Source organism: Notolabrus celidotus, chromosome 12 (genome assembly GCF_009762535.1).
Source record: "Notolabrus celidotus isolate fNotCel1 chromosome 12, fNotCel1.pri, whole genome shotgun sequence".
Taxonomy (NCBI): domain Eukaryota; kingdom Metazoa; phylum Chordata; class Actinopteri; order Labriformes; family Labridae; genus Notolabrus; species Notolabrus celidotus.
Window position 1 is genome coordinate 8,711,709 of NC_048283.1, and position 24,865 is coordinate 8,736,573.

General features: G+C 41.4%; 2 protein-coding genes across 4 annotated transcripts in view; one reads left to right on the forward strand and one right to left on the reverse strand.

The window, feature by feature from the left end:
* ago1 (argonaute RISC component 1) overlaps positions 1-9,237 on the reverse strand; it is a 27,923-nt gene extending 18,686 nt beyond the window's left edge. The window contains exons 1-3 of the mRNA XM_034698258.1: positions 8,761-9,237; positions 4,523-4,709; positions 168-288 (exon numbers count right to left, since the gene is read on the reverse strand). Coding sequence (XP_034554149.1) covers positions 168-288; positions 4,523-4,709; positions 8,761-8,785 — 333 coding nt within the window. The 5' untranslated portion in view covers positions 8,786-9,237. The remainder of the gene's footprint in view (positions 1-167; positions 289-4,522; positions 4,710-8,760) is intronic.
* Positions 9,238-12,437: 3,200 nt separating this feature from the next.
* dhdds (dehydrodolichyl diphosphate synthase) lies at positions 12,438-22,962 on the forward strand. 3 transcript variants are annotated; one of them, XM_034698489.1, is made up of 9 exons: positions 12,438-12,578; positions 12,958-13,038; positions 15,489-15,605; positions 16,462-16,604; positions 18,305-18,421; positions 19,026-19,127; positions 19,236-19,350; positions 20,296-20,403; positions 22,215-22,962. In XM_034698489.1, the coding sequence occupies exons 1-9, from the start codon at positions 12,453-12,455 to the stop codon at positions 22,455-22,457; spliced, it is 1,152 nt and encodes a 383-aa protein (XP_034554380.1). In that variant the 5' UTR covers positions 12,438-12,452; the 3' UTR covers positions 22,458-22,962. The 3 variants fall into 3 exon arrangements, with proteins under 3 accessions (XP_034554380.1, XP_034554381.1, XP_034554382.1); XM_034698490.1 differs by having other exon boundaries at positions 12,438-12,566; XM_034698491.1 differs by lacking the exon at positions 12,438-12,578 and adding an exon at positions 12,585-12,699.
* Positions 22,963-24,865: the final 1,903 nt, after the last annotated feature.

A 24,865-nucleotide genomic window follows, 5' to 3' on the forward strand; every position in this document is an offset into this window, starting at 1 on the left:
GAAGACGTTAAAAAACACAAATTAATGCTTTCTAATCAGTGTTTGTCTCTCTGGGGGACTGGCATAGTTTCCATTCAAACAAGGCTTCAGACGGACTTCATTGATCCCTGAGCAACAATCAGTTGTTGATGATGTCACGGTGTGAGCTGTGAAACACAAACATCTACCTTCTCACTCCCGATAGGAAGCGCTAGCACCGTGTAGATGTTCTTCTTTCCGTCGTACACCGGCTTCCTGTCGCCAAAGAGCTGGGGCTTGAAGTGTTGCACCATGTATTCGACCACTTCCCTGTAAGAAGCGACACACAAACAAAGAGGAGGCTGAATTGACCCCGGCAGGCACCAGGCACAGAAAAAAAGAGCCAATTAAAGCTGTCCACTGATCAGGATGCTCTATTGTGATCGGGTGGGGGAGCAGCTCTCAGGATGATGGAATATTGATCAAGCAGGATACAGCTGCTGGGTGCAATATTTCATGGTCACGGGGGGAGAGGCAAGGACAAAAAGAGTGAGGGTGTGAACGGGGGGCCACCGTTCAATCTCAGTGACTTGGCCTTCACAGAGGTGTGGGGGATGAGGAGCCGCTCTGAAAGGGAGAGGTTAAAGGGCTTGACCTTTGGATGCCTTCTTGGACCCTTTGTGACAAAGAATCCAAAAAGAGGCTGAACCTCAGAGAGCCTCCGTGAGTGTTAGAGGAGATCACCAGCACATGAGGTTTTTAGACGGTCAACCTCAATTTTAGGATTTTTCTGAGCAAACTTGTTGGATTCATTTATTCCAATTCATAGCCTTTAGCACAACACAAACTCAAGGACACTCTGAAGCTTCTTTCACACATGCTCATAACTCCTGTATATTTCCTAACCTGGTTGGCTGCATGTGTAATTTTTCTTCCTGACATTGTCCGGACTTTTTTCTTGCCACCCCCTTGTGAAACGTCCCCAAGACGTGAGCAGAAGTGTGAACAAAGCAGTTAAAGTAAGGATTCACAAATCGGGGAGAGCGATGATGGTCCTGTTGATCTGGGTTTATCTGCTCTTTACTGCTTGTTCAGTTATCTGTGTATTTTCTACTGTTGGGGAAACACTCTAGTGAGATAAACACTCCCCACTATCGAAGACTAGGGATGCACCGATCCGATCCTGATATCAGATATTGGCTGGATCGGTCTCAAAACGTTAGATCGGATATCGGTGACAAAGGGCCGATATATAGTGCCGATCCATATGGCAGATCTATTCATCTCAGTTCTATGCTTTTCTGTGTTTACAACAGCCATTGCCTCGTCATCAGTGCCAGCCGGTCGGTGCATTTTTGCCCGGTGGAGCATGATGGAGGATAACTACAGAGGCTCTGCAGTTTAGGTGCATGCTTCTTTTGCTAACAACTCCACAGGAAACTTGCAACATGTGCAGTGGTAATGTTTCGACAGATGGCAGTCGCACTGAAAAATATAATGGGAGCCCAAAGGAAGAAGTTAACATTAGCTGTAGCATACTGCAAAGAAGCAAGAAACCTTTGTTTAATGGATTCAAAGTGTGAAAAAACGGACAGGTTATTGGATTTAATTGTTCCGGATCCTTGAAATGAAGGGACTCCAGCCTCTGGTTTAGCACTTGGAACCCAGGTACAGTTCACCATCAAGTCAGAAAAGCCTGAAGTTCCCATAACATGGTTTTATCCTCACATTAAGGAATAGAGATTGTTATATGAAAACCAGGATCGGATCAGCTAGTATCGCCCAGGGTAAAAGCCCCCCAGGTATAGATATCGGTATCAGGACCTAAAAAGTAGGATCAATGCAGCCCTATCGAAGACTCCTCCTTCTGCATGCACTACCCAGCCATCCCCCCTTCCTTTAATCGAACTGAACATATTAAGTTGTGAGATCAGGTCTTACAGAGAAAATCTCCTGCTGCGAGGTGCTTGTGTGAACAGCAATTTACTAAAAACTTCCAGCTCTGAGTGTCCTAATAAATCAGGCAAAATGCCAGAAGAACATGTGTGAAAGAAGCTTCAGAGAACAACCTTGTCCTCCAGCTGAGATCTTAAAGGATTAAAACAATAAATTGTTTATTTAATCTGAAACAGAATGCCAAATGAGGACACTGGCACTGAGTCGGGGCAGAAATGAATTACGTGGAGTCATTTAGAGAAAATGGAGATCTTGAAAGAAAACACACAAATTCTAATAACACACTGAGTTCATTAAAGTTTTATTTAATCTGTCAAATAATAATAACGGCTTCATGTGATACTAGACTAACATCTGACTGTTTGTTACCCTGAAATAGAAAAACAGGAAAAGTTTTGTGGTTTGGACGAGAAAACACATCAAAGTTATTTCATATCCCTGTTTGTCGCTTGTCCCTTGCACCCGATAGACGACTCCCGTCCATAAAACACGATATACATTTATTTCTTGTTGTCCGCCACCTCAACTCACTCGCAAATCCAGTGTGGAATTGAAGCAGAGACAGCTGAGCAGAGGCACAAATGAAATTTTACAGCAGGATCATTTCTCCTGGTCCAACCATGACCAAACATATGTATTGTGTGGTGTGTGGCTGTGTCACCTCGAGGGCAGAGAAGACTGAGAAGTAGTTCTCTGAGGAGCCATGACAAAAGTCAGCAAAGCAGACGGACGGCATATTTACCCTTGATGTTTTGATATTTGTGTTTAGGGTTGCAAAACTCCAGGAATTTCCAAAGTTGGAAACTTTCCATGGGAATTAACATGAATTTACAAAATTGAAGGTTGGCTCTTAAAAGGGAACTTAAATATAGTTGGGGAAAATATATTTTAGCATAATCCTGACTAAAACAACCAGATTTCATGCACAGTTGAATATCTCTGCTATTCCTAAATCACATGCACATAGCACACTGCTTACTACAGGGCTATTGAGACCACGCCCCCTACATGCACTGTGCATTCCTCCATCACATGCACACATGATTTCTAGAATCCTGCAGAGGCTAGAGAAGCTTGAGGGAAGATACTTTTTTATTTGCATGTTGAATGGGACTTTTTTTGGAGGGAAAGGGGCTCTTTTCATTTAACATTTTGAATGGGACTTTGTTGGGATTGCATTTTTGGTAAATTTTTGAATGGGTTGGGTCGGGGGGGGGTGAGTAATATTTAACTCAACATTCATGTTTTTGTTCTTCAATGAAAGAATTGATTTTTCAAAAAAAGTTCTACTTACAAATAAATCTGTTTTAATTGTATTATTTTGGATGGATGTCTGCTTATAACAAAACAAATATTTATGCTTGGATATGATGCCTTTCCATTAAATTACCCTCAATTCCCAGTTAATTCCCATAATTTCCATGGAAAGTTTCCAATTTGGAATATTTCCAAAATTCCCCATCTTAACTTCCTATGGAAATTTACTGGAAATTTTCCACGGCTTTGCAACCCCATTTGTGTTGGCGTGCTGCTGGGTGCTTTGGTTTAGATGATAATGTGTCACAGCTGAAAAAAATGTTCAGATGCTGCCATAAAAATCAACCTGGGGACTAAAAGTTATATTTAAACACTGACTTAAGTACCAAGAAATATCATACGGATCAATGCTACCCTCTGCTTTTTATAAGTGAATCCTTTTGTGCTGCAGAAATAAAATAAAGATGATTGTTTTTTGCAATAAACCTTTAAATTCAAACACTCATGGCCTGTTTCTGCCTCTGTATGAAGAAAAAAACACTGTCACTCCAATCCAATATTCTCCTTGGCATCATCCCTCAATCCAGTGACTTCATCTACATCATGACACAACCATGCTGATTCACTCTCCACAGCTCCAACACCTGCCAAGGTGACAGGGTGAAGTTAAGTTAGATTCACTTCTGACTCCACCATCTGCCCAGAGAAACAGGGAGCTGTTCTACTGGTTCATGTGATCTAATTCTGCACACATGCACCAACTATTCCCTTGCTGCTTTTTTAAATTCTGACAGATTCACTCCAGGTGTGAATTTCCCTGGGAAGTTACCTTTAATATGAAGCAGAGCATTCAATAGAAAACTGAATTTAATCAGCTGAAAGCAGAAGGCGGATTTCATCACTCAGTAGCTCCTTATACTGCATCCCAATCAAATATTTATTTTACTACATAACAGAGCTTCATAGTGCAAAAATAAAGCATGTTATGGCTAAGGAAACCAATCTAACTGGGTCATATTTGAGATTCGGGTAGCTCTCTTTCACTGCAGCAGATCCTTTATTATTTTACTGACACAAAACATGTCAGTCAACTTCTAAAAAATGAAGTAAATAGTTGTTATAAAAATTGTGTTTAAATCTAAGCAGTATCCACATGTTGACAGAAGCTGTTTCTGCTGCCACCACAGTGATGATGGGTGACTGCTGGGCTTTCATTATCCAATTTCTGCTGTTTCTCTGTCACACAACACACACTCGACTTCTCTTTGACGTCTCCAAGTTAAAAATAACACGACAGAACAGAAGCACTCATTTTTCACGTCTTCTGTTTAATGCGCTTCTGTCCTGTTACCTGTTGACTCTCCGTGGGCACTTGTCGGGCTTGATGTCCACCTCATAGTGATAGACGTCCATCTTTGGGATCTCCACCTCGAAGTAGTTTGCCAGCAGCTTGATGGGCTTGCCCACGGTGCCCATGCCCGGCCGGCGTGGGGCATGGAACACCTGCTGCAGGGGTGGGGGGAAGGCCCCCATGGGCACTGGATGGACACAGGATGGAGAAGCAATGGAAGAAGGTAAATGACAGAGGGGTACAAAGGAAGTGGAAGGAAGTGGAAGAACAGAAAGTAGAGGAAGTGGATGAGCAAGGTAAGCACAAAAGAGACAAAGAATGGAAGAGTGGTTGGAAAGGAAGTGGTTGTGAGCAGGAGCGTGAGACGTGGTGTTAAATGGAAAGGAAGGAAGCGTAGGCAGAGGCCAGAGGGACGCGATAGGTGGACGCCAACAGGAAGAGGAGGACGAGAAAAAGGGAAGGTAAGGAAACGAAGCAACAATAAAGATGGAAAAGTTGAGCAACAGAATGAATATGTGGGGCCAGGGAAAGGGGAAAGGGTATGTTGTGTAAGAGGTGAGATAAAGGGTGATGGAGGAGGATATCGATGAGGCATAAAGAGGAAGAGGACAACGCCACAGATTAGGTCATGTGATGATGATGGAAGTGGTAGAAGAGAGGGGGTGATGTTGGAGGAAGAAAAAAAACACATCAACATTAGAGAGATGTCTATTTAATCAAAAATGTACATTCATAAAAGCAAGCAACAATCTTAAAGATTCAGTATAAGACATACACGGACGTGGTCTCTGTAAGGTTGCCCGTTTGTTTCTGTAGCAGAGTTTTGAAGCCTAATCTCGGCGGTTGCCATATTGGAAACGCTGACTCAACCTAACTTTCAGTCGACCTAACAAGAGGCAAAGAGGCGGAGATAAGGCGGGCTTTTAACCTCATCGCTAACAGCTACAGTGTTCCCACCTGTCAATCAAGTCAGCTGTGCCTCTAATGACGCAAAACTTGTAATCTTGAAATCTGTAACCTTGTTTGTTGTTGCTGTAGATAATGGTTTTTTTAAATGGAGGTGTACGTGGGTTCTGGTACTTCCACCCTCAAGCGGTCACTGTCAGAACTTCAGGTTTTAGCACTTCTGCATCGGCTTCATGCGGCTTGGACAAAACATAGATACAGCAACATATCCCGTCTCTTCCAAACTGACTCACCACATCACTACTTTATGCTCCTTTAGGACGCACTAGTGATATCAATCCTGCACTTTGCCTTTTAAGGTCATTTTGTATTCTTCAGTTAAGCAGATATCGTGATTAGGGATGCACCGAAATGAAAATTCTTGGCCGAAATTGAAAACCAAAACACCAAAAAAAAAATATTATGCCAATTATTATTAGGGAGTAGGCCATGCATTTTCTGTTTGTGTTGCACAGGGATTTTCTAGGCCATTTATTAGCAGAAACTTGACTAAAAATTGGCATAATCATTTCTTTCAGTGTTTCGGTGTTTCGGCCTTGGTTTCCTCATTTTCGGTTTCGGCCAAGAATTTTCATTTTGGTGCATCCCTAATTGTGAGTTACCCCTGACCAAGTAAAGATCTATTAATAGTTTAAATTAGTAATCAATGTGCTTGTTCCAATCAGAAGTATAAAGATTTCTAGCTTCTTTCTGGAGTTTAGATTTGAAAGTTTGTGTCTTATTCTGAAACATGTCTACTTCATATGTCTGTTACAAAGTCAGCAGCCCTCAGAAAACCGCTTCAATCTCCCTGATAAATGGCTCTCCGTGTCCAAATTAGCATCACGTCTTCAAAAACAAGTCTGCGCTGGGTCAGGCGGTGGAATAAGGAGGAGGGTCCTAGACTGGGTGCTCAGTGTGAGGCTAGCTGTGACTCCTGCCTAAGAGGGGCCCAGTGCCATAACCTCTTGGTCCCCAGAGACCAGCCCTCCTCCACCACAACAAAGACCCCAGCTGCCCTGCTCCTCCATCTCACACTCACTCACTCTCACACACACACACACACACACACACACACACACACACACACACACACAAAAAACACGGGGTGTACGTCGGAGGGAGCGCCCTTGCTACGGCTCACTCATACACACAAACACAGGGGGCCCCCTCTACATTCCCAGCCTCACCATGGAAACACCACGGCAACACAGCATTGTCATGGATATCAGGGGACCACTGTGTGTGTGTGTGTGTGTGTGTGTGTGTGTGTGTGTGTGTGTGTGTGAGTGTGTGCAGGGGCTGCTGGAGGAGATGGGAGGAGGCAGGGGTGCTGCTGTGGTGAGGTTGAAGAGACCTTGGCCTTTTTGGTCCTGCACTGAGCACGTTCCCACATCGGGGCCAAAGCGCCTGTGTGTCCCAAACTGGGGAATCCCTGCTTTAAATAGCTGCTGAGGAAATCCTTGGGTCAAACATACCACTCTGTCATATGTTCACCAAGCCTCACAGTGGGAAGAACGTGGAAACACAATCACAGAAATGCTCCTCTTATTGTGTGCGTGTTTAGAATCACACTCCTCCACTACATCTGACAAACACAGACACCAGACATGTGTCGGCCACACGTAGACTATGCTGCTAGAAAAGCATGTACGCGTGTGAAATAAGCGTCCAGAGTGCGCTCGAATGATCGCCGCACACTCACATAATGACACACACACGTTGCCCTTGTGCCAGTAAAGGCAGATGGTGAGAAGAAGAGCCAGCGTTCTCACATATCCCAAGACAATAGCAGTCTTTCCCGGGCGGTGAGACTTAAAGCACAGCTTTGGTGCTGCATCGCAACATGAAGACACTCACTGCCTTTTTTAATGACATAACAAGCAATAAGCCTGAGTCACATGGGAACGGATACTTTTAAGTTACATCCAGGGGGACATGTACATTTTTTTTGCCCACTTTTAGGTTATTAATTGCTTTGGCTTCGGCTTCAAAGCAAGGACACTCGGAGTTAGGAAACATACAAGGAAATGAGCCCTTACATTCTCAAAATTACTCGCAGTAGTGGCAGACTAATAGAGACCCTTTCCCCTCATCAGGAGATCACAACAGACCAAGTACGTTAATGAGAAGGAACAGCCAATTATGCACCAATTGTTTTGGCCAAACTAGTTGGCTCTCGGTATAATTGGCTGTTGACCATGAGCTAAACATGGCAATCAGCTCACTCATGAAAAACAGCACATTGAATAATCACACTTCAAACACAAAAGCAGACTCTGAGATAAGGGCCCCCTGGAGGGGTCGGCAGCCATCCTAAAATAATAAAAACAAGCCTATACAACTGAATTCAAGGCTCGGTGCTGAGACTGAAAAAGTCAGTTCATCCTCAGGAATACTTGTGCAAAAGAAGAGAACCTGAAGGTTTCCAAAGAGGATTCAGAGAAAAGAACACCACCTCCAAGACAACTATTACTTTATAATCCCTACAGGAGAGATTTAAGACTGGATTATAAGTTCCAGGGTTCAAAAGTTTGCACAAAAGGTGGACTTCAGACTTGGGCATGAAGTCAAACACTTGCTGGTTTGTGTATTAATTGGCTCAGTGTCATCCAACATGAGTGCCAAACAGAGATCATCACTGGCACTGATAAGTAGTGGCTGTAAATCTGAAAGTGTAGCATGCAGAGTGCATATAAATACAATGCATAGGACATACTTCTCAGTCTTTCCAACTTTTGATTCTTCCATCTTTAATAGAACATGTGCACAAAAAATAGCAGTGAACTATTTTTGGTTTCTCATGGATACATTATTTATTTGTCTCTATGATGTTTTTAGGCCTACCCCCTATCAGTGCATTTAAGGTGAAGGTGTTAAACCCTTTTTAAGTCATCCATAACCTGTGACTGTGAGTGAGAGGGGAGGCTGCTGTGCTGAGGGTTGCAGCCAGCTGCTGCTGCTTGAAGGCGGGCTTCACCTCATCCCTCCTCACCGAGATTCCCACGACCTCCCTGCCCCCCGCGCAAGGCTGTGGATATTGCCAGCGTTTGTCTGTGGGCTCTTAATGTGTATAAATAATTCGTTTTTCTGCAGAAGTTTGCTTCTGAAGCCTGCAGGAGAGCCCCCCTCCATTTCATGCAACAGACAGTGTTGTCACCAAGCCTCCTCCTGCTGCTCCTGACGCTAAGGCCAGCTATGGTGCTTGGTTTTTCCGCTGCAGTCTTTCTCTGCAGCCATGACTCTGTTATCCGGACTGCGTTAGAACCACTATAATACAAAAATGAACCTACCAGCGCCAGACGGTCCCGGCTCCATCCCATTCACTTAGCCGCGCGGGTACAAGCTAGCAAGTCCGGGGTGCTGTGGCCAAACCGCCGGCCCCTTCAGGCTGGAAGCGTCTCAGACCTCCAGCCCCCTCCTCTCGGCGTTTAGTCTTCTCCTCTCTCGGTGTACCCCCGCCCCCTGCCCCTGCCAGAACCCCCCAGACCCGCGGAGGAGTTAAGGCTTAAGTAGCTGTCCGCTGCTCCTGGTCTGCCCGTTGACCCTGGAGCTTTGTAAGACCTGGAGGGAGACGCCGTTCGCTTTCTGACGGCTCTCTGTATGATCCTTCTCGGCGCCCTTATTTCGCCAATTGTCCGCGGCGCTGTGATTCCTGCTCGGTCTGTTGTGCTCCTGCTCTCCGTTCAAGCAGGATTCTCCAGTGGAACAAAAAAAGGCCAGCCCCTCACCCCCCCAAAATCTGAAACTTCTTCTTTTCCATGAGAAAAAGTGCTGGAGAACTGTTGATGAACTTGCTGTCACACCCCACAGGCAGACGGTGGTACTACACTGCAGATATGCAAATATTGACAAGAGTCATGTTGGGCCACAGTCAACGGGCTGAGCTCATTGCTGAATCCCAGTGGATTCAAGAGCTTGTAAAATGTTGTACTGCTACACTGCTGTTAAAATAATTTGCCCATTGAGTGGGTAATTAATGCAATTATACTAAGATAAGATAAGATATTCCTTTATTTGTCCCACAACAGGGACATTTAAAGTGTTGCAGCAGCAAAGTAGATAGTGCAAAACAGTATAAAGTAAACAAGAGCATACATAGCTATCATTAAAAAGTGATAAGCAATTCAAATTAAAGAAGTAAAAATAAGCATATCTTATGACGTGCTGAAAACTGCAGTTCATTGAGGATCCACTGGAGGCTGGCTCCAGAAGTACCGGAAACCACATACAAACCAATTCGAAAAAGACGATCTTTACAGCAGAAATAAACATGTTTATAGACTGGTACAAAAGACGAATGTAGTCTGGATAGCTCATTTCTCAATCGGCACACACTGTAGGGGGAAGATATTTAGATTATGAGTCTTTCAATGAGTGGCACAGCTGACTTGATCGACACTGTAGCTGTTGGCTAGGAGGCTCAAAGCCCGCCTCTTTACAACACAATCGCTCGACAGCAGCAATATGGCTGCCGCCAACAACTGGCCTCAAAACAGCTCTTCAGAAACAGATGGGAGAAGTCACGGATACTATTTTATACAGACTATGCTTACGACGTATATGCACAACTAAATAATTCAAATTTACAAATATTTACAAAACCAGTGACGTGGTGAAAAATGTGCACAGATTTATAGCATAGGTATAAAACAATATACAGAACTGAGAAGATGAGTAGAAAAAAACGTATTGCACATGTAAGAAGAGAGGGATGAGTAATTTAATAACTATATTCATTAATCATACAATTTTGTTCTGTGTAGTTCTTTGAATAGCAGTAGCATACCCCTCATTTTAGTTTTCATTTTAATGTACCAACATGCTTATTTTTAGTGGTGTTTCTGCAACCCCCTAATTTCCCCCCAATCTTATCTTATCTTATCTTATTTTATCTCTTAGCTTATCTTATCTCATCTAAGCTTATCTTATCTTATCTGACCTAATATGATCTGATTTTAGGATGTATTACTTGCAGGATAGTAAATTATTGTAATATTATTGTATTCTCCCCCCTTTCCAATTTGAATTTAAGCTTGGTTACTACTCACTTGACATTCCTATATACAGCACAATTTGTGACTACTGTCTTCAATCATTTCATCGTTGGTTTGAACCATTATGTTTGAGTAACTCACTTTTTCTTTCATAGTTTTACATTTTAATCTCATCGGTCCTTCATCGTCTCCTAAACTCAACTTCAACCTCAGACTACATCTGCTATTCCGTAAAGTTTTACTTTGACCCATGTATACGCTCCACCAGGGTCCTAAAAATGTAATCCCCCTTTTTGTTGTTATGCTAATGACACTGTTCTATATTCTATAGGGGATAATAGAGAATTCTTACATGGGATTATCCTCCCACAAAGACCTCAGAATAAAAAAACAACTCAAACAATTTACTTTTACATTTTGAATTTAATAATTTTGGTCACCATACTTTTTTTTCAATCGACACTTTGAATTAATTCCAATACATTATTTATGTCTCTGAGTTGCGCACCCATTAACGTCATAACAAAGACCTAGGCACAGTATAGTCACAGCATATGCTCATGACAGTGATGGAGAGGAGCCATGCACTTTTTTTTATGAAAGTAGTGTTTACATGTTTTTCTTCCATCCTCTGCTGTAGAAGGAGACAGATTTGTGATTTTAACATCAAAAATAAAAGGTTAAGTAAAAGGCCTATTTGTTGTGAAGCAAATCAGTCTTTGAAATTACCCCAACTTTAATAAGGCTGGGGCCAAGGGTGTTGTCAGAGGGACAAATTCAACCCTGACAAACTGAGACTGAGAAGGGCGAGGTCTGGCTGAGAACAAACTGGCAAAAAAAAACAGTGCATCCCTATATACTAGACATATATACTACTGTGTACTAGATCAAAATGCAGACTGACAGCAACTGTTTGGCTGTTTACACTCAACATGAGTCCCTCAGTGATCTAAGGGACTGGAACCAAGTGCCACACGCATGTGTTCCGCCTGTAACATCGGCGCAATACCAAAGCTCATTTTATTGTAGAATATTTGTTTGGTGTGGAAGGGGGGCCCCAGGGGGGGTCCAGGTTCAGTTTTACAGGGGCACTGGCCTCTGTTGGCCCCTCCCCAGAACCGCCACTGTGTGTATGTTTTTTTAGTAACTTGGTGCAATTTTATCTGTGCAATAACTTACCTCACTATCTATTCATAAGATATAATTGTACATAGTGTGTATTTATCTGTAATATTTGCCATAATGTATTTTATTCTATTTTAGTTAATTCTGTTCTATTATACCTTTGTCATTAGGCAAGGCAAGGCAAGGCAAGGCAACTTTATTTGTATAGCGCATTTCATACACGAGGGCAACTCAATGTGCTTTACATTAAAACATTAAAAGCATTGGAAACATTCAGACAACATAAAAGAACACAATTAAAATGACAAATATAATAAAACAGAAAAGAAAAGGAAAATTAGAAATATGTTAAAAATAAAATTAGGTTAAAATGAGTTAAAATAAGCTAAGATAGGAAGGCAGTGGCAAATAACAAAGTCTTAGTCTTTGATTTAAAAGAGGTGAGAGTTGGAGCGGACCTGCAGCTTTCAGGGAGTGTGTTCCAGATATGTGGTGCAGAATGACTAAACGCTGCTTCACCGTGTTTCGTTCTGACTCTAGGGACTGAAAGCAGACCAGTACCTGATGACTACTACTATTATAATTGTTATTATATTTTTAACTATATTAGTACATTGTTGTATTCTCCTGTCCTGTGTTGTAAGCTGCTGTAACAAGATAATTTCCTCCAATGGACGATCAAATAAAGTATATCTTATCTTATATCTTATCTTTGTTGTTAAGTCTGACCACTGTAAACGTAAAATAAAATAAATACTATAAATCTCAGACGAGCGTTTCCACACCTATACAACTTGTCCTCACATCATTTGCTCAAATATATCTACAAAAAGACCTGGATGTACATCACACACTGTCCATCCATGAGTGCCCTCCATCCACATGCCTTGGAACTCTATCATCACGTGACAGGAAAACGTCACCGAGCGGCTACGTCACTTTACTCCAATGCGGAAGTGATCGTCATCGTTAGAGCTGTGAGTTGGAAGGTCTGTGAGATGTGGTAAAATGGTTGTAATTTGGAGAGTAGAACAGCATGAGGTTGAATAGTTTGAATGAATGAAGGCTTTAACATGAACAGTACGTGTTTTCTGGAGCGACTGTAAATAGGTCAGTGCTTTAAGAGCCTCACAGCCGTTAGTAACGGTTGGATTTTCTGCATGTCTCGTGAGGGAGGCTGGCAGTTAAACGGTGGAATCAATTACTTGCTGCATGAAGATTGAGCATTTTGTTGAATGAAGTGTTCTCTAGATAGTTTATTTTGGTAGAAAAGGCTATCTTTGCATGTGTTTTTTAACTCTAGTACAGGTTAGACTACACGGTTAGCAGTGACACCCCTTTAACACAGTTTGAATCACTCATTTACAGGACGTGGAAAGACAGAAAATGTCGTGGATAAGGGAAGGAGAGTTAAACCTACTGGAGAAGATTTCAGCCAACATCTTGAAGGTAAGCATCAATCTATTCCTTTATGTATGTATCACAGCCTAGCCTCAATTTGTGCATCTCATTTAGTTCTTTTACATATGATCCAAGAGATCAGCTTTATTATTTTGTGAGAGAAAGACATCAATCAATTGTGAATGGTAAATGGACTTGTACTTATATAGCACTTTTCTAGTCTTTCTGGCCACTCAAAGGATCTTGGCATAACCAGCAGAGATGCATCCACGGACCTGAGGGGCCGCCCAGGCACATAGGGGGTTAAAAGGTGGCTTAAATAGTTTGGGGCCTGTCCATTTAAAAAATTTAAAGTAATCAATAAGATCTTCAAATCGCAGCCAATGTAAGCTGGCGAGGACAGGAGTGATGTGTTGATATTTTGCTGTTTCAAATCCGAGCGGTTGCATTTTGCATTTTGAACTAGTTGGAGTCTGTGGAGGGAGCTCCGACTGATACCTGTTAAAAGTGCATTACAATAATCAAGACGAGATAAAATAAAAGCATGATGGTAGAGGCTGCAATGTAGTGAGGGACCATCAGTGTTAGTTAATCTCATTCGTTCACATTCACACACCTCTGAACAACAGAGGGAGCAATTTGGGGTTCAGTGTCTTGCTGGGATCGAACTGCCAACCCTCAGATTGCTAGACGACCGACTCTACCCACTGAGCCACAGCTGCCCCTAAATCAATCAATCAATCAATCAATCAATCAATCAATCTTTATTCGTATAGCGCCAAATCACAACAAATGTTATCTCTAGACACTTTAACATACATAGGAGGTCTAGACCCATCTGTCAAATTATGAACAGAGAACCAACACCAAGACAGGGTAAGACTCAGTCTTATTTTATACAGTCTATGGTCTTACCCCACCTTAATCCACCATGAGCATTGCACTTTGCAGCATTTCGCTATTTACAGTGACGAGGCAGAACTTCCTTTTAACAGGAAGAAACCTCAGGCAGAACCAGACTCATGTTAGACAGCCATCATGCCTCGACTGAGTTGGGTCTGGAAAGAGGGATAGAGGAGAATAAGAGACAGAGGGAGCAGTGATAGTGATGAGACAAGTAGTAGAAGCTGTTGCTGCTGGAGTCCAGCATGTCCATATCAGCTGGAGTCTAGAACTTCTATGTTAGCTTAGAGGAACCTACAAGACAAGGGAGATCAGGGACTCCAGAAAGGTCTATGGTTAGTAACTTTAATGGGACAGGTAGAGTTAAAGTAAGTGATGGGGGGGGGGGGGGGGGGGGTTGGGGGGAAGGGGTGAGGTAGGATCCCAGTGTGTCAGTGCGCCAGTACCCCCGGCAGTCTAAGCCTATAGCAGCATAACTAAGAGCTGGTCCAAGCCTGATCCAGCTCTAACTATAAGCTTTATCAAAAAGGAAAGTTTTAAGCCTAATCTTAAAAGTAGAGAGGGTGTTTGCCCCCCGGACCCTAACTGGTAGATGATTCCATTCCACTTAAAGTACCCCTGATGTTTGAAAACTCAGAGACTTCCTTTTAGTTCTTGAGACATTGTCAGAATCAGGCAGGAATCCTGTGGCCATCCTGGTGATGAAACATCAGATGCAAATCCCTACACAATTGAAAGGTTCCAACTTCTGTGTCAGGATGTGCCACTTGCTCATGTGAAGGGATTTTTGTGGTGCTGCCTCTATGTGACTTACAAATGCAACTAGAGATCATCAGCAACTCGGTTTTATAATTGTTATGTCGTTCATTTTGATCCCTGTAATTGTTGCGATCAGAGGCGATGTACAGCATGCAGCAGAAACAGGCTTTGTTTACTGAGAGTGATATTACTGACTTTGGATGATAATTTGTGACACACATGTTTGGGATAAGATCAGAAAAGACACAAAAGGTGTCGCTTTGTCCACAGGAGTGACGTGAAAATCTACACAAACTGATACATTCTTGCAGAAGCATTAATTCAAAATATTGTACTCACTTAGATAATAAATTACTGGATAACTGTCAATAAATAGCTCAAATATTTGATGTATAAAACTTCAGGAAGTTGAACAAAATTCTACTAACAATTTCCAACACTCAGTCTGGTACTTTTAAATAACTTCTTCTCTTTTTAAGCTTCTCCATTCATGTCATACTACTCATCAGTAGGTGGAGGTTGCTAATTTGTCATACTCTGATAAAGACTGTAAGATTCAGCTAAACCCCATGACTAAAGTGCTTATCTGTAACTTGACTAAACATTTTTTGAAATGCTTTTCAAGGTAAATTCTAAAACTTCCTCATATATTTAGTGTTTTATCACAAAAGATAGAAGACATATGGATAGAAGGATAGATACATTTTTCTTATCGGGAGCTATAACCAGAGATTATTTGACATAGTTGCTTAAAAATGAAAGAGTACAGCTCTCTACACCTGGATGGTTAATTTCTCCTCTCTCTCTTTTCCCCTGATCTGCATTGTGTCCCCCAGGCTGGACCCATGCCCAAACATGTGGCCTTCATCATGGATGGAAACCGCCGCTTTGCACGTAAGAAAAACATGGAGCGTCAGGCAGGACACATGGAGGGCTTCAACAAGCTGGCAGAGGTGAGGCTGCGTTCTGATCAAAGTGGGGTTTGTCATGTAGGTGTGTAGGGTTGCAAAGGGTTGGAAAGTTTCTGGTAAATTTCCATGGGAAGTTAAGCTGGGAAAATTTGGAAATTATGGGAAATTATGGGAATCAACTGGGAATTGAGGGTAATTTAATGGAAATGTATCGTATCCAAGCATAAATATTTGTTTTGTTATAAGCAGACATCCATCCAAAGAAATACAATTAAAACAGATTTATTTGTAAGTAGAACTTTATCAAGTATTAAATATTTTATTGAACAATCAATTCTTTCATTGAAGAACAAAAACATGAATGTTGAGTTCAATATTACGCAACCCCCCCGACCCAAACCATTCAAAAATGAACAAAAATCCAATCCCAACAAAGTCCCATTCAAAATGTTAAATGAAAAGAGCCCCTTTCCCTCCAAAAAATTCCCATTCAACATGCAAATAAAAAAAGCATCTTCCCTCAAGCTTTTTAAGCCTCTGCAGGGTTCTAGGAATCATGTGTGCATGTGATGGAGGAATGCACAGTGCATGTAGGGAGCGCGATCTCAAGAGCCCTGCAGTAAGGAGTGTGCTATGTGCATGTGTTTGAGGAATAGCAGAGATATTCAACTGTATTTGCATGAAAACTGGTTGTTTTAGTCAGGATTATGCTAAAATATATTTTCCCGGACTTAATTTAAGTTCCCTCTTAAGAGTTAACCTTCAGTTTAGTAAATTCCTGGTTAATTCCCATTAATTTCCATGGAAAGTTTCCAACTTTGAAAATTCCCGGAATTTTGCAACCCTATAGGTGTGTCTGTATTAACCTCTGTTCCCCTTCGGTTCACTTTAACTTTAGACATTACGTTGGTGTAAGAATCTGAACATCCAAGAGGTGACGGTGTACGCCTTCAGCATTGAGAACTTCAAACGTACGAAAGACGAGGTGGACGGACTGATGGAGCTGGCCAAGCAGAAATTTGAGAAGCTGTTGGAGGAGCGGTGAGTTTTAGGAGAGGGGTGAAAGATTGTTAATATATGAATTAGCTCTTCACATGGGACAAGGGAGGGAAACCAAATACAGTTGAAGGGATTCAAGTTTTTGGCAAAACTGTAGCTTGTCCATGTGTTTCACTTTTCAGTCTTTGCAAAATGTAACAGCTCTTGTGAGGAGTTTTTTTTTACTTTTTAAACAAATTAAAATTAACACTGATGCCTTTTCATTCCCTAAGGCAGCTGAGACCACCACTAATAACACTGAACTTCTCTAGTTTGTAAATGTTTAATCCCTGAAACACCTGATATGGAGTATGTGTCAGACCAGAGGATCGACAGCTCTGAGGACACAGCCTCCATTTACTATTTCAACAACAAATGTTCACACAAGGAAGCAGGATGAGATTTCTTTTGTCAGGAAATGGTACTTTGGTATGTAGAGGACAAGAACAGAACAGTGCTAAAATGTGCATCTTCACCAACAGGGGGCGCCAAATTGACACAAACCGAAAGTTCCTCAAAGCAGCTTTAATGATTGCTTTATAACAATATAACTCACAGTTCCTTTTCAAGGCATCCTCAATGAGAAATAACATAATTTTATGCCCCAGCTGGCATCACTATAGGTAGATCTGACATGAATTAATTTTAAATGCTAAAATGCCCAACAGAAAAAATGTGACTTAAAATAACTAGTGTGTATAACATTGGTACCATGCAAATTAATGAACATTGCATCTGTAGTCCCCGGCAGATCAAAACTGAGTTCATACTAAAAGAGAGAATTGGTGTCTATATGGTTTCCGGTGTTTCTGCAGCCAGCCTCAAGTGGATTCTCAATGAACTGCGGTTTATAACACTTCCGCATGGGCTTCATAGTTTGAGACCGGAGGTTGCTGCTTGGTCTTGAGTCATCGTTTAAGATGGGGTGTAAATGTGGGGTGAGTGGGGCATTGTGACAGGTATGTCATGAATCCAGGCCTCACCTTTCTTAACTGACAGCACAGACGGACTAAATGTAGTACGCCTATAATGAGGCTGTATCTATGGTCTTAAATGCTACATACTTTATTATTCAAACAATTAGATACTACCACTGCTAGTTCATATTTGTGAATTAGCCTATCATCAGCCTATCATCTAAAGTGTTTTTTGATTAAAGATACAGACTCTCTCAAGACTTTCCAAAACACTGTTTGGTGCCAGTAGCTAAATTCTTGTCTTGGTGGCACATACTTGGTTAAGGCTGAAATGTAGGCTTGTTTTTGCACTTTCCCGTCAGCCTCACCCCATACCTGTGGTTTACCCTGCAAAGATCATTACCTACAGCAACAACACTGCTGAAAATGTAAAATCATAATCATCTGATGTACTGCAAATGACCCAGATTCATCCTGATACCTACAGCAATCTAACTTTTGCAGCCCTTGTTAGTGCAAACAGAGAGTTGGTCTGTAAGAGGATGCTGTGTGATCTTTGGTGTTAGTACATAAGAAACTTGGATGCACACTTCTGCAGGTGAACTTTTATCCTAATTGATCAGTAAATTCCTGTGACGAAGCACCTTTGTGTTGGAAATGCAGACACGTGTTTCAGCTGCTTGCATAAACAAAGTCTTCTTCTTCTCGTTCTTCCTGTTCTTCTTCATGTTTCTCTCGTGACTCCTCATTCATCCATACAATCCTTTTGTCTCTCCTCACCTGTAGGGATAACCTGGAGAAGCATGGCGTGTGTATCCGGGTGCTGGGCGACTTGAACATGCTGCCACTTGACCTTCAGCAGATCATTGCCAAAGCTGTGACCACAACCAAATCCCATAACAAGTACGTGCATTAATGCATCATGACTCACTGCTGTGGCTTTAAACATCAATGACTCGACTTTTATCAATCAATCAATCAATCTTTATTTGTATAGCGCCAAATCACAACAAATGTTATCTCAAGACGCTTTTACAAACATAGGAGGTCTAGACCACTCTATGTCAAATTATGAACAGAGACCCAACTTCAAGACAGGGTAAGACTCAGTCTGACCCCACCTTAATCCATCATGAGCATTGCACATCGCAGTATTTAGCTAGTTACAGTGGTGAGGAAAAACTTCCTTTTAACAGGCAGAAACCTCAGGCAGAACCAGACTCATGTTAGACAGCCATCATGCCTCGACCGAGTTGGATCTGACAGACAGATAGAGGGGAGTAAGAGAGAGAAGTGATAGTGATGAGACGAGTCGTAGAAGCTGTTGCCGCTGGAGTCCAGCACGTCCGTATCAGCTGGAGTCAAGATCGTCCACAGCAGGAGCACGTCTGCGGCAGCTCAGAGGAATCTACGAGACAATGGAGACAATTTTACTACTCCACAAACAGAGATCACACTCTGTGCTTTGTAAAAATAACCCACGTGTGATCTGATGTGTGTTTTGCAGATGTTTCTTAAATGTGTGTTTCGCCTACACGTCAAGATATGAAATTACGAATGCAGTCAGAGAAATGGCTTGGGGAGTGGAGCAGGGGCTGATCAAAGCAAGGTAAAAAACTGTCAAAACATCAACACATATAATAACAGCATAATGCACAAAGCTCTTCTTAGCCAGCTTTACTTACGGTGTTTGTGTGTGTGTGTCTGTCATGCTCAGTGATGTTTCAGAGGCACTGCTAAGCGAGTGTTTGTACAGCAATAATTCTCCAAATCCTGACCTGCTCATCCGCACGTCAGGAGAGGTGCGCCTCAGCGACTTCCTTCTTTGGCAGGTGAGGATGAGAACATGAAGAACAGACATTTCTCTCCTAAACTTTTTAAAACCACAAAAGATAGATTTTTGATGTACAATTTAAAGTTTGGTGATCATTACAAGTGAGGAGTTTATGACAAAAACAGACACCCTACCAGTTACTCTGGTAATTCAGGTTCAGATAATCTTTTATGTTTGTTGCTTTATCTTATACAGATATAGATTGAGGTTTATTGCAATCTCCAATATTGAAGAGGTAGAGTCACGCTCTGTAGGTCATGTAATGTAGCAGCTATTAACATACACACACCAACATACAGCACATCTCTAAAGTGAACAGTTATTCTTATAGGCTGTGCAACATTTTTAAAGACCCCAAGACTTTTTCACATTCAATTCTTACAAGTACTTGCTTATACGCCAGTAAATAGGATCACATGTATTGTCCACCAAATAAGGGGTGCTCTTTATAACATTTACATTTTATGGTAGAAACGAAATGGATCATTATGAATGTCCACTGTGGACATACAAATGGCCAGCTCTCTGGGTAAATTTAAGACTTACCTTTTTTATCTGGCTCTTAATTTGGAGTCTTTATTTTAGCTCTGGACTGTATTATTATAATCATTGTTTAAACAACATTTATTTACCGCATTTATTTATGTCTTGTATTTATCCCATCTTTTTAACTTCAACTGATTTTAATTTTGCCTTCTACCCTTACTTATTTTATTCATTTTACTGATTCATTTTATTTTATTTGTAAGTTTTTGATGATTATTTATTTTATTATTTTACCTATTTCTGTTGTTTTTTTCTATCTGTTCTTGTGTGAAGCACTTTGGGCTGCTTGTATGTATAAAAGATGCTGTATAAATAAAGTGGAGTTAAGTTGAGTCGACCATGTATTTCAAAAACCTGACAGCTTCTCCCCTGAGACTAATAATCTTTCGTTCTGCAGACCTCCCACTCCTGTCTGGTGTTCCAGTCTGTTCTGTGGCCCGAGTACTCTTTCTGGAACCTGTGCGAGGCTATCCTCCAGTTTCAGTTAAATCACAAATCCATCCAGGTAAGAGTCAGACTGAGACACGGTTTGTTTGCAGAAATCGATATGAAACTATTCGATCAGATCTGAGAGCGGTTCTGTTGTAAATACAGGCATTGTCACAGATATCTAGTCATATCCTTCCTTCTGTTATTTTAAAGAGCCTAGGTTAATAAAGCAAATACAGTTTTTTGACTGATAGTCAGTCGGTACAGGTGAATGTTTCTGGACCATACGACAACAAATGAACCGATCAGCTAACTTTTAAGGGTTAATATAAGATGAGATATTACTTTATGGATCTCTGGGAGGAAATTTTGTTGTTGCAGCAACACAGACACAGTAGCAACAGTAGTACATGAGTGGGGTGGAAAGAAAATATATTACAAATAGAGAAAAAACATGAATAAAGTAAAAAATAATGATTTAAAGGTATACACAAATGTTACACATGGTGTAAATAGTTGTAATTATACAGGCAGTGAGGATATGTTATGCAGAATTGATAGGGTGACGTGGTGTGATTATGACAGATGGTAACAAGGTCGTTCCAGGGTGATATAAAATGATCAAATATAACGTGCACAGCGTGGTAAGTCCAGGCCATCCGTCCATCCATTATCTTTAACCGCCTATCCCATTTGGGGTTTTAGGGGGTGACTGGAGTCTATCCAAGCTGTCATTGGGTGAGAGGCTGGGTACACCCTGGACAGGTCGCCTGTCCATCACAGGGCTAACATGTAGAGACATACATCCATTCACTCACACTCTCACACCTACTGGCCATTTAGAGTCACCAATCAACCTGACAAGCATGTTTTTATTGGACTTTGGGAGGACGCCAGAGAAACCACACATGCATAGGGAGAATATGCAAAGTCCAAACAAAAAGGCAACCGCCTAGCAGGCAACAGCACTAGCCACTGCACCACTGTGCATGCTGTGGAAAATGTTCCATGATACCTGTAGTGCAGTAGATATTAAGAAAGCCAGTTCCTCCTGAGACCTCAGCATGCTGTCTCTATGTTGATTTTCAAACTCAGGTTAAATATTAAGGGTGGTCACTGTCAGATCTTTGTCATCATTGAACCCTCATTCAGTTTGAAATCCAGTCTAATGGCACTTAACTGTGTAGGTAAGTATTGACGCAGCATTTAAAATATTCCAAAGCAGGAAAAGTGTTGTGGTGAATGCAATTACAGATACAACCATCAATATTATGAGAGATCCTCAGAGCACATGACTAAAATGACCTCAGCACCTTCGGCTTTGAGCCATGCCATTGATCTCACCTGCTTAACCTTAGTCACATAGTGCAGGGAGAAGCCTTTTGAGGACTGAGTGACAGATGCATCATTCTCCACAATATAAGTCAGTGTAGCATCACAATGATTTGAAGCTCTTTTTTGTATTAATATTGAAAAGTGTATACGATGTTCTTTCAGTAGGATGTTTGCAACATCAAAGTACTGCCTTAAAATTTACTGAGCTGGCAACGTGCAATCTCCAAAAACATCGCACACCATCTTCATGAAACGATATATCTTTAGCAAAATGTTATTTTGTCCAACCACTGCCCGTCCGTTTGAGTTATAACTTTGCCAGGCTTTCGTGCTTTGATAATCTTATTACCTCTTCTTTATGGATTCAGTGTAGTTGTCAGAAACAGTTGTTTTTTCAGCACAGACAGGGTAGATAGGTTGTGCTAGTAAGACTGAAACAGTTAACATCATCATCACTTGAATGAAAAAAAAAAGGCATGTTTAGTAAGCAAAAATAAAAGACAGTCAAACGTGACAAAGCTAACCGTTGTTTTGATGTGTGTTGTGTTTTAGAAAGCCAGAGATCTCCATCGGGAGCATCAGGCCTTCCAGCAGCTGGAGGCAGACCGTGCCTGTGTAGCGGAGCACCTGCAGCATCATGGGAATGGAAAGCCTGCCGACACCCAAAGAAGACAAGAAGCACTGCTGCACTACACTGCCTGCAGGGAGGAACGAATTCAAGACTTCTTAGAAGCACTGAAGCACAAGAGAGACTCATTCTTTAATGACTTAACGAGTGAAGCCATCGTGGCTTAGGAGGGCTCCAAAAAAAAAAAAAAACCCCATGTTGAAGTGGGGATGAAACCTCTCCCGTCCTCTTTCTGAAAGGGCTTCTTTGGAAAAAAGGAAGAGTGGACAGTCTCATGGAAAGGTTTCTTAGTGTTGCTGATTTGTACATTTGAGAGGGCAATTTTACCCCTATGGGGCTGTTAAAAAAAGAGATATTTATGATTGTAGATCTAAAAAAAAAAAAAAGAGTCTTATATGTGGAAATGCCTGGTCAAGATTTAGTTAAATAGTTGTGTAGCTTATTTGTGAAATGCATGCTTTTGTTTGGAAGTTCAAATTCTGAGTGAAAGTCGGGGATTCAGTGTTTCAGAGATGATTCCATCCAGTGTTTTATGAATCAGTGCACTTTGCATTTTGTTCAGTTCTTATGGAAGTGTTGTTTGTTTGGTGAGTGTGATGTTAATGACATAACTAGATTTTGACCAGCCTTCTTTAACAGAATAAAGTGATTACTCTATGTCAGATAGGATTACATGATGTGTTTTTCATTCCTTTGAACACACCACATGCCAGGGTTATGGCTGTCCTGGATGAAAAAATATCTAGCCTCCACTTGGTTCTTAATATATCCGCATCAAATGTTTGACCTTTAGTGACACAAAAACATCACACTCTAAGTCAATGACTCTACGGCCCAATCTCAATGGCCACCCTCAAGCACTCACTGACTTTGAGGCGCGTTCCCGTTAAGTCCGTGAGAGTTTAGGGCTGTCCCTCTGTCAAATCATCAAGTGTGTGAGGGATCTCTCACTGACTTTTTGAGCCCTTTATGCCCCCTTTCCTTAAGTGGGCATTTTTGCAGACTTAGCGTAAGGGAATTACCCGGAGTTCATTGCATTGTGATGTGAAACATGGGATTCCCAGGGGAAGCCCGCGAGCAAGGAAGGGTAAACGAACGCTTTAGCATGGAAATAAAAAAAGAAGTGCGACAGTAAAAAGTTGCAATGAAATTTACATGCAAAAAAGTTTGCCTGTAAGTATAAATATAGAAAACAGCCTTAATCTACTCAAATTCACACGTGTATCCAGCATAATTTATATAAAATAGTTATATGGCCTATTAATATATTTATAGTTATATTGACTATTTATATATTTTAAATGTATGGTTAAGCAGTCTGTATGGTAAGAGCCTGGATCACATGACAGTCAGTCATCCCTTTAGCGCCTTGAATTTGAGGAAAGTAAAAATTGTGCAATAAAAATTCTTAGTATCGTTAAGGTGAGCTGGTGACATCATGCAGGTCACATGAGAAGTCTCAAAGTGCTGTCCCATTCCAGTTCATCGGGTTTGAGCCCTTACAGCCTCCTGCCCTCAATCACTTTCCAGGTGAAGTCAATTAAGTCAAGAAGGGCTCAGGGCTTAGGGAGGATATTGAGATTGGGCCTATGTAGACAGGATGAAGTAGCTTTGTTCATTTTGGAAAAAAACTGACTCAATGTCAATCAAAACCCCTTTTATAAACAAATGATTATAGAAGGGGTGGGCATCAAGCAGCATTAATGAATGTCAAAGGTGGAGCTCATATTTAGAACATCATAGTTTCATCTATAAATCTACATCACATCAAAAACTAATGACCTCTCGAACTGGGCAAATGTTAATTTTGTAAAATAACTCTGTATCTATATATGCCTTAGACCTCCTGGAATTGAAGTGCAATTATGAGGGTTAGGGTTATGATTAGGGTTAGGTTTAGGGTTAGGGTTATGATTAGGTTTATGATTGAGGTTAGGGTTAGGGTTATGATTAGGTTTATGATTAGGGTAAGGGTTAAGGTTATGATTAGGGTTAGGGTTGGGGTTAGGGTTATGATTAGGGTTAGGGTTAGGGTTAGGGTTATGATTAGGTTTATGATTGAGGTTAGGGTTAGGGTTATGATTAGGTTTATGATTGAGGTTAGGGTTAGGGTTATGATTAGGTTTATGATTGAGGTTAGGGTTAAGGTTATGATTAGGTTTATGATTGAGGTTAGGGTTAGGGTTATGATTAGGTTTATGATTGAGGTTAGGGTTAAGGTTATGATTAGGGTTAGGGTTATGATTAGGTTTATGATTAGGGTTAGGGTTATGATTAGGGTTAGGTTTATGATTAGGGTTAGGTTTATGATTAGGTTTATGATTAGGGTTATGATTAGGGCTCTGAGAGCCGATGTTTTATAGTGAATCAGAAGAGAGAGAGCCAAGAGAGAGAGCCAGCTCCCAGTTTTTTCTTAGCTGCTTAGCTCTCACAGTGTTCAGCCCCAGCTCTGCTCACAGCAGAACTTTGTTTTGATTGGTCAGCATGGCGGCCATGCGGCCAATCACATGTGAGGATATAGGATACAGGTGATGGAGGGGAGGCTGTGTATCGTGGCCACATCTGTTCCTTCCAA

Excerpts from the sequence above, each read along its gene's own strand:
- dhdds (XM_034698489.1), top strand. The coding sequence starts at position 12,453 with ATGAGTGCCCTCCATCCACATGCCTTGGAACTCTATCATCACGTGACA. Across the intron at positions 12,579-12,957 it reads TTAGAGCTGTGAGTTGGAAG|GACGTGGAAAGACAGAAAAT; the intron begins GTCTGTGAGATG and ends ACTCATTTACAG. Across the intron at positions 16,605-18,304 it reads GAGAAGCTGTTGGAGGAGCG|GGATAACCTGGAGAAGCATG; the intron begins GTGAGTTTTAGG and ends CCTCACCTGTAG.